Source organism: Astatotilapia calliptera, chromosome 5 (assembly GCF_900246225.1).
Source record: "Astatotilapia calliptera chromosome 5, fAstCal1.2, whole genome shotgun sequence".
Lineage (NCBI taxonomy): Eukaryota > Metazoa > Chordata > Actinopteri > Cichliformes > Cichlidae > Astatotilapia > Astatotilapia calliptera.
The window spans coordinates 30660642-30671033 of record NC_039306.1 but is presented as its reverse complement, the minus strand read 5'-3'; the positions used below and the strand labels follow the sequence as shown (position 1 = coordinate 30671033).

The following is a 10392-nucleotide window of genomic DNA, read 5'->3' as shown; positions in this document are numbered from 1 at the left end:
CATTCATTTATACTCCACAATGTATGCTTGCCCACCACTGAAAAAGCAAAAGGGCCTCTTTGGTTTGGTTTGTCTGTTCTTGGGTACTTGAGAAACACGGCAGTGCAACACAGTCGACTAAAAGAAGAGAACCTGTTCCCTCCTTAGAAAGAAAGGACTCATTCAGAGGTAAGAGTAACACAGTGATTCTCATTCTCAGGTGATTACAAACTAATAAAAATTTAACTGAATATTAAATTAATTTTCTGCCAATATATTCTTCTAAATTCTGCACACTGGACCAAAATAGCACTTGCCATTGCATGACCTCATAGAGATCAAATGGATGAAAACTCATATATTTTGGATAATTAAGGGGAATTCTAAATCTGTTCAATAGAACTGATCAAATTGACAGATTTTACAATTTGCACAAATAAACAGATAAAGGAGATCTCGTGGTACATGTTTCAAAAGCTTTTATATTTGTCAGTCCCTCATGTTGTCCACTTAGTCAATTTGTTAATTAGTTTATTGTCAAAAGCTTGCATTTCACTTCAGTTGATTGAATATGCAGTCCCAACTCTTGATGCAGGCTTACTGACAGCACTAATTTCGCCCAAGGACAAAGATGAAGGCTGGTTCTCAAAGGAAAATCCTCGGTCACTTGTGTGCACCATGGAAATGCCAGCTGACAATGTGACCTCCCTCCATCTGCTTCTGATAACCACCACAGAATAAAGCACTGCATATCAATTACACATGCCAGTGTAACACCACAGAAAGGTTAAACATGGAATCTCTGCATGGTTGAAGAGATGGAAGATGAGGATGCAGATGAAAAGTCCCATCGCAGAAAACAGAAGGTATAGCACATTAAGCACATAAGGTTGTTCAGCACTTTAAATGCACTTTAAAATGTTTGGCTTCTGTTAAAACAAGTGCTTTCCTCTCTTGCAAATGTGTTGGAGATGAGGACTCAAAAGAGTCATACTAGTGCTTTCCTGGTGAAATACTGCCATCTGCAGGCAATACTGGAAGCAACTGTAGGATGAAGTGCAAAGGATGCAAGAACAACTGAAGACCAAAGACGGAAAGAAGTTTTTTTTTTCTCAGTAATAAGAAAAAAAAATAATGTCATAAAACTGATTGATTTTGTGTTTGAACTCTTCATTTTCACGTGGAAAAATAAGTGTCCTTGTCCAGCTGGTCAATAATGGCCATCAGGCTTTAATTGCTGTGGTGTAATGCCACCACTAGAGGGCGAAAGTTGCTAATGAAGCCACCGGAAGTTGGTTTGTTGACATCTGTAGCAGATTCGCTGTTTCAGGCAGCTACAGGAATGAATGTGACTGACGCGCACGGCGGTGATCTGAGTCGAGGTCTGGAGGAGGTTCCCGTTTTATTTGAAGGACTGGCATTTCATACTTTTCAGGTAACGATACTTTAACTCGCTTTTCTCTCTATTTGAACACGTTTGAGCATTTCAAAACACTGCACCGATATTTTAGCCGCTATGTTTAGCTAGCTTAGTGTAAGGGTGGTTAAAATAGAAGTAGTTCTTGCCTATTAATGTGGTGACACTAAAACTTTAATTAAACGTGTTGTAAGTTAAGACAAACAGCAACGATACAGGCCAATTACTATTTTTCCTAGTGGTGTTTAGATTAATCATGGGACATCGGAATTTTTAATTAAACTTGGTGGGAACACAAAAAACATAACATAAAAAGCTTTTTAAAACATCTCAGATTAACTGTCCTGTGGATATGTAACTATAAATAAGTAGTACGTAGCTGTACAATATATGGACAAAACCGCCTGGGCAACTTTTATACACTATGATCCTCAGCACTTAGTGACGTGGCCTGTCACTTAATGGCGTTAGTAAGTTCCTAAACCCTTGCACTTTGCAGCATCAACACTACTTACAGTTGATCATGGAATATCTTTAAAAGAAGAAATTTCAAGAACTGACGTGTTGCAATGATGGTATCCTGTTGCAATACCACACCGGAATTTATTGAGGTCTTTACAAAGACCCATTCATTCACAAATGTTTTTAACAGCAGACAGCATGGCTAGAAGCATGATTTTTATACACCTGTGGTCATGAGATTCAGATATTAAGAGGTAGTGTCCAATACTTTGGTCCGTATAACGTATTTTGGATGAGACACACACAAAAATATGCAAATATAATCAAAATGTGAGCACTAATATTCCCTCCATTTCTCAGAAACTCGTCCTTTTAGTTTTACGTCAATGCTCGAGCCTGTGCCAGCTGTCATAAAGGCACAGGTACAACATGAACGCATAAAATAGTGTTTTTAGTTTGCTGTAACAGGTAGCCACACACCATTATCCAAAAGTAGTCATTAGCAATTCTAATCGCTAATGCTGCCATCAGCTGTTTACTGGGTGGTTAATATTTTAACACCTTGCAATTATAACACTTCATTTCAGTCTTGACACAAATGAAAAACTAATGTTACTGTCTGTGTGTCTTGTTTAAACCGAAACTGCTGGAACTACATATTTTTTAATAATAAATAAAGGGCCAGTAATTACCAGGAGTGGAAGGAAAGTGTTTTGGTCAAAATGTAATGATTAAGCCATCGTTAACATTAGCTTTCAAAGTTGAGTTCAAGCTTCATATTCACCACGCATCATACGAACAGTTGTATTCAGCCAACATGAGTGTTTTTATTATGTTCTAATCATCAGAAAGCTCACAAGATGTCCGAGTGAAGTGCCAATCACCGTATGTGTAGGTTGTTACATTACACATTTATATAGTGTACATGCTTATTAGATGGAATTTGAATACATTTGTATTACACTGGAATTACTTCTACAATTCCCCTCCCCTAATATTGACTTTGTGGCCGTGGCCTCGATGACAGCTCAAACTGAGATCACAAATTAAAACTGACGTGCAGTGAGAGTGGACTTTGAATCACAGCTCCTCTCTCTACCTTCTGTTCATGCCCTGTGCAAACATGGACATAAAGTAGATGCATGCCAAAGAGATGTATGGTGGTGCTGCTCCAGGTCACCAGTGTAACTCTCATTTATATGATTTTGAGTGTTGATACCAATGTTATGTTATTTTAGAGTTTCAAAAAAGACTAATACTGTGTAAACGGATCAGCCAAACAAACAGAAACAATGCTGTAATTCATTTATGCCATTTAAAAGATGAGTATAAAAGTAACCGAGTGATCTAGAAAACCCTCAGTGTCAAAAACCTCCTAAAATCCTGGTGGTTTTTAGCACTTTTAAATGCAACACATTGTTTTACCAACAGATGGCAGCAAAGCATCACAGCCACATTACCAACACGCAGTACAAGAAATAACTGCCTCCTAAACTTCAACTCCTTACTGGTGATGCTCCAGAGGACATATTATGATTGTGTGTGTGGATGTGGTTGTTAATGGAGGTTGACAGTTTTCAGATACTTAAAAGTCTTGTATGCTTAAACAAACTGTCCAAAAAAAACAAAAGAATTTGATTACTATCTGTGGATTGTCTTCTTCATCTGTATTGTTTTACACAATTTCCACAAGTTGTTGTTTTTTTTGTTTTGTTTTTTAAATTGCAACGCTCATTGTATCTTTATGTTGTCTTTCAGTACTCTCCAGATAACGTTCAGGGGCCAGGATCCACTGAAGACCCCAGTGAAGTTACCCTTCCTGGATGCTCCTGCCTTTCCCACTCGTGCTGCATTGACAGCTGTTCCTGCCTGCAGACCCATGGCCAGACGTATGACGGCACAGGCACGCTGCTCAACCTCAACAGAACAGACTTGGGTTTCTGCTCACCTGTATTTGAGTGTAATGCCCTTTGCACCTGCAGTGACGATTGCTCTAACCGGGTGGTGCAGAGAGGGCTGCGGTTTAGGTTGCAAGTGTACAAAACCCGGGACAGGGGCTGGGGAGCCCGGACACTAGAGAAAATCTCACACGGGGCATTTGTATGTGAGTATGCAGGGGAGGTGATCAGTTTTGAGGAGGCCAGGCGCCGACAGCTTGCCCAGAGGTCTGAAGAAGATAATTACATTATCGCTGTAAGGGAGCACGCGGGCACGGGCTCCGTCACTGAGACGTTTGTGGACCCCGCCCAGGTGGGAAACGTGGGTCGCTTTCTCAACCACTCCTGCATGCCCAATCTGGTCATGGTGCCAGTGCGTGTGCACTCTGTAATTCCCAGATTGGCGCTGTTTGCTGGACGGGACATTGAAGCTCAGGAGGAGCTGACATTCGACTACTCAGGAGGATACAGTAACCAGCGTCCTGCAGAGCTGCTGCCCATGCAAAGCGATGCACAGGCCAGGAGGACAGATGGACTCCAGAAGAAAGTGTGTCGCTGTGGTTCCAACAACTGCACACAATTCCTTCCTCTGGATTTATCCATTCTCAGCTGAAATTATCATGAACATTGGGGAAAGATTACTGTAAAACAGAGACCTTCAGCTTTTCTTTTCTTTTGTTCTGATGCTTATTAATTCATGTCTTTGTGTTCTTAAAATCTTCATTAATTCAGCTGCTTGTTAGCACAAGACAACGCAGCATGTTGGTGGCTCCATGAACACAATGATCTGGATGAGTCATGTCTGTGCCCATCTCTGCTTCCTTCCTGTTTGGTCCCCTGAGTGTCTGCTGACCTGCCACTGTCTTAATGCCGTCTCCCACTAACTGCGAGATGATGCAATGAAAACAAGAACAATTAGATTCTTGCTGACATTCTTATCTGTTCTTTCACTTGTATAATCTATTTCATGTATTAGGACAGGCTTGTTCCCAGGTGATTTACAGTCTTATAGTTATTGTCCTGTCCTGGCCCATTTCTCACACCATACATGATTCTGGAAGAAGTAGTGAAGTCATTTGCACTGGCAGGTGTGAAAGAATGATGTTTAATAGGTTTCCTTTTATAGTCACATAGGATCGAGATTGGAACCTCTGGTAGAGCTCAGTGCAAGTAAAGACGTGAGATGTTTTATTCCAAAAAGGAAAACTCACATAAAAGGTGATAATTGTCATTTGTCTCCATCTGCTTGACATGTCTCTGTTGTCGTTGTGCTACACAGCCACCTTTCATAGATATCCTCAGCTTCTCATCGCACTCAAACCTCAAGAGAAGTGGGACCAATTAAAAAGAGCCGCGGGGTATAGTTTATATAGAAACAGACCTTATTCCCCTGTCGGAGGGGGGGGCAAGGTGTCCCACTTAAGTGTGACCATTCTGAAATCAGAACCTTCTCTCAATCTGCCCCATTTCTAGTCTAGACCTGCTTTCATCTTATTAATATCCACATCTGGGTTAATTAGGATGGAGACCATGTTTCATCCAGAAATGGGACCAGTACTCCAGCCACAGTGGGGCTGAGAAAGACTAGCGGCAGTGGTGGTGGTGGTGGAAGGAGTGGCAGTCTTCTGTTAATTGGAGACCGCTGTCAAGTTGATTGGTTTTCGTGTCACCCAGTGGAGAAGCAAAGTGCCGTATCAACCTATATTCCTTCCTCTCTTAGGGTTACCTGGAATTCTTTCTGTTCGTTGAGCCTAATCTGATCCACGTTCAAACTTAAAGGAGTCATTTGGATTTCTAATATTTTTCTTCCAAAGAGTTGGATGAGAAGATCCCTTGCATCAGTCTGGACATTTGAAAAACACCCCAGCTTTAAAGCATTTTTAAAATGTGCTAAATTAAACTTTGGGTATTATAAAAAAAAATACACAACATGTCTGACACCTCCCCTGTCTGACTCCAGTAACACAGTACAAATGTCCAGTGTTATACAGCAGATGCTAACATGTAGCATGTAGTCAGAAATAGCCAGGCAAAGTGTCTGGATGCTGCTGAGCCTGTGGCCTTGGACTCAACATTAACAGAGAAATGCAGAACAGGAGTAATTGTGCATATGTAACATAAAAGAGAAGAGTGTACAAAGTTATACATCATATTATATATCATTTGTATAACTCGTGTGTGCAGCATCTGCTATGTCTTTAGTTTAAGGTCAAGTCCTTAGAATTCTTCTGGTCTTTTCTTTGTTTTGCCTTTGTGAAAAATTAGATTCCACTGTCAGTGCAAACAAAAAAAGACAAAAAACAAAAAAAAGAACAGAGTGTAAGAAGAAAAACAATCGGTCTTCAAAATCATGACTCATGTCATTTTATTTTGAGTCAATGTCCCTGGAATCCCCATGGCAACCGGCTGTGTGTACAGGCGGTGGTTTGGACAGCAGCGGTTGGTTCGGAGGTGCACGATGGATGAGCTCAAATCCTGGCTGCTACATGTATGGCTCCTTTCCAGGGTTGTCACCTAGCAACCAGCAGTTAATCACATGAGGTGAACTTCCCTACCAGACACCCTCCCAGCTCCCTCCACCAGTCGGGGGAAAAAAATAAGCCAAACATGCTTTACAGTGCCATGTCACTGTGGGACTGGATTTTGACCGTAGACTGCAGTCATTGTTTCTGCATGTGTGTGGTAGCGGCTTGAATCAGTGTTCAGGACAAATCAAGAAACTGGAATGTCCAAAAAATTCCACAATAGGATGACGTGCTGTTTCATACCAGTGTGACTAAAATGTACTCTTTTGGATCTTTTCGAGAATTTTTGGTATTTATTTTATGAAATGTTACTTGGATATCTGCATAAAGAACTTCTGCTAACATAACTTCAAAGTGAGACTGTGCAACCTTTGACAGTACACATTCTTTTTTGTAGCGGGTCATTCATAAATTAAATAGCTCTGAATACTAAAAACATGCACTACAGCTCTATATTGGGTTTCTATGTGGTGTCAGAATCCTAAATTGGGAAATTTAAGAACATGTCAAAATACAGCATTCAAGTTATTGCTGTGTAACTGAAATTAGTTAACCGACTCCAAGAATTTATTGCTGCGTTAGAATGGCGCAGATAAACATGTCATGGGTTATCGCTGAAGTAAAACAAAAAGCAAACACTGTAGCTGGGTAGATGGCATGTTTGTACCTTCCTGTTTATGATCTTTGTTATCTCAGAGTGCCTCATGATGATGGATTTAGTAACGGTTAATTCATCATAGAAATAAGTTTCATGTCTTTTCTGTAGAAAGTTCAGTGACAATTTTAACACTGTCTCTTTTGCAAAGGGTAAACAAGCAGTTAGTCACCATACTTAGCATTAGGACAGAAAATGGCTTCCCGCAATGCACTATTTCTTCTTCACTCATCTCTTTGTCACTCTGTGTTTATACAAAACTCTGCTCAGAATCAGAAAGGGTTTTATTGCCAAATGTTGAGCAGGTTTACAACATTAGGAAATTGCTGCGGTACTTAGTGCAAACATACTGTCATATAACGCTTAAATAAACATAAAAATAAGAATTAAAAGTGCTAACTAGATAGATATATATACATGAGTGCAGGTGATGATCAGTGCCAAACATGGAATGATGCAGTGAACACAGTGTAGGGTCATGTGTTAGGGGTGGGAACAGTCATACGGTTATTGTTCATGAGTCCAACAGCAGAGGGGAAGAAACTGTTCTTATGGCGAGAGGTTCTGGTGCGAATGGACCGGAGCCTCCTGCCTGAGGGGAGCAGGTCAAACAGACTGTGTCCAGGGTGAGAAGGGTCAGCTGAGATCCGAGCTGCACGCCCCAGTGTCCTGGAGGTGTACAGGTCCTGCAGAGATGGGAGTCTGCAGCCAATCACCTTCTCAGCAGAGCGCACAACACGCTGCAGTCTCTGTTTGTCCCTGATAGTGGCTCCAGCGTACCACACGGTGATGGAGGAGGTGAGGATGGACTCGATGATTGCAGTGTAGAATTGCATCATCGTCCGTGTTGGCAGGTTGAATTTCTTCAGCTGCCTCAGGAAGTACATCCTCTGCTGGGCTTTCTTAATCACGGAGGTGATGGTGGGCTCACACTTCAGGTCCTGGGTGATGGTGGTATCCAGGAAGCGGAATGAGTCCACAGAGGTGATGAGGGTGTCAGTCAGGATGATGGGGGGGAGTGGGGCTGTGTGCTTCCTGAAGTCCACAATAATCTCCACTGTCTTCTGGGCATTCAGCACCAGGTTGTTGTGGCTGCACCCGGACACCAGACATTCAACCTCCCTCCTGTAGGCAGACTCATCCCCGTCCGAGATGAGTCCAATAACGGTGGTGTCATCTGCAAACTTGATTAGCTTGACAGACTGGTGGGTGGAGGTGCAGCAGTTGGTGTACAGGGAGAAGGGAGAATCATTAGTTATGTTTAATTCTTCGCTCCCTTCTTCCACGAGTCTTTTGTCCTGTCTCTCTCCCCTCACCCCCAACCATTCCCAGCTGATGCCCCTCCCTGAGCCTGGTTCTGCTGGAGGTTTCTTCCTGTTAAAAGTGAGTTTTTCCTTCCCACTGCTGCCAAGTGCTTGCCCATAAGTTGGGGTTTTCTCTCTGTTATTGTAGGGTCTCCACCTTACAGAATAAAGCAGCTTGAGGTGACTCATGCTGCGATTTGGCGCTATATAAATAGACTAGAATTGAACTCAGAGATGAATAGAAGAGTACAGTGCTGTCAGAGCACTCAGTCTTCCTTTAAGAACAATTCTTCATTCTTCTATATAATATGTCTGTTTTCATCATGACACCTCTGCTTCACTGCCCCCACTTTGATTTGGCCTGATAGGCTTTACCTAAATGTCTTGCCTGGTGTAGCTCGAAAGGACAAAAGATAAGGTACACCTTGATCCTTATGTGAGCAATGCATCACATTGATAAAGGAGCGAGACACTATTTAAGGGTGAATGAACAGTGGAGAAATTACAACTGGCAGTCCATTTGTTCAGAAGTGGGGCACCTCTCTGATGAGGGAGCAGATGTCCTTGTCTTGAATCCCGCAGCCAAATCAAGGGGAAAAGAAAAAATGACAGATATCTGCGGGGCCTCATATGTCAAAGGCATTTCAAATTCCAGTTTGGGACACATTTTAAAACTCTTGACTTTGTTGTTTCAGTGTTAAGAGAAGACATATTTTAATCTGCAGTCTCTTTCAACAACACGTCATTAATTCTAATGTGTTTTAAAGAACTTGACAACACCTGACTAGCTGTGCTCTCTCAGGTTGTAGCAGAACACATAAAACATTGGCCTTTGTGCTGACATAATTGTCGAATGTGTGAAATAAGTTGTTTTTTGTTCTCATTGAAGCCATCAGAGCAAAGTATCTCAACGTTCAATAGGACTGCTGGCTGCTCTTCTAAGGAGTCACAGTAGTTTTTTTCCTTCCCTCCCCCTGTCGTGCTCTGATCTAGCGGAGTAAATTGCAATTTGCAGTTTCACTTCAGTGTTAAAGGAAGGTAGCGTTAAAGAGGGTTTTCAACGTGGCTCCTCCCTTCACAGATGTGAAGTTAAATTTGGCCCAGGGCACCTGCAGCAAGCTCAGCAGGAAGTTCTGGAGCCCAAGAAGCACCCGCCTCCACAGCTGCACTCAGTACTGATCAGAACACCACATATGTGCATTTTTTCTACTCTTACATACAACAAGTTGTTAACCAGACCTGTTCTTTGGAGTGTATTATTACTTTAGGAAATGCTTCAGCGAAACGTCACACCATTATTAGTGTGACTTAAATTGAAGGGCGACTCTTGAAAGGATGGATATCAGTTTTAGAGAACCTGAAAATAACCGGTTTAATCACAACCTCACTTATGCCAAGGATTTCCACTGATATAATCACTGTCATTATTTTCCACTGCAATCACAAGCTTTGCTTAATGACCCGCTGTTTCACAGGTTTAAACGCTTGGTTGAGCAAGAGTGCGTGTCGGCATAAGACGACTCATCTGCAGGCTATTACACTTAAGGATATTTAAATCATGTGCAGCAGTTCACTGAAAAATATAAGCCCCAGTTCCATTATTGGTCTTGTCATATCTTTCCACCATATAACAGAGACTAAGTTTAGTAAGCTGCTACTTTATAGCATGCAGTGAAAGTGAAGCTGGAGTCCTCCCATCCTCCTGATCCTAATGATTACCCGTCTTTAAAACAGCTTATGGAACATGTTCTCCAGGTTAAATAAGTGACTTCAGACCACTGTCTCCTCCTCCAGATATTGTTTCCCTCAGTGGGACTGGGTCACACAGGAAACTCTGCTAACGTCCACCTGTGCACATCAGACGCCTGGGAGACATATGGATACGGAGTGTCATATTGATTATGCCGTAACCAAGGTGACGTGGTGAAGTGATCCTCTGGTCTGGGCACATTGCTTTTGAAGAGGAGACTCATCGGCCATGAAATATCCAAAGCACACTTCTATCTAGATGCTATCAGACTCACTGTTACATTTTTTTTTTAGAGTGAGTGGGTTACATTTGCTATAAATTGAATATAGATCCAGCACAAAATGATTTTTCTTATATGAAAAA

At 41.8% G+C, this 10392-nt stretch overlaps 1 protein-coding gene across 1 annotated transcript; it reads left to right on the top strand.

The window, feature by feature from the left end:
- Positions 1-1254: 1254 nt before the first annotated feature.
- setmar (SET domain and mariner transposase fusion gene) lies at positions 1255-6667 on the top strand. Its single transcript, XM_026168873.1, has 2 exons — positions 1255-1414; positions 3617-6667. Exons 1-2 carry the CDS (start codon positions 1256-1258, stop codon positions 4406-4408), a joined length of 951 nt encoding a protein of 316 aa, XP_026024658.1. The 5' UTR covers position 1255; the 3' UTR covers positions 4409-6667.
- The last annotated feature ends 3725 nt before the right edge of the window (positions 6668-10392 follow it).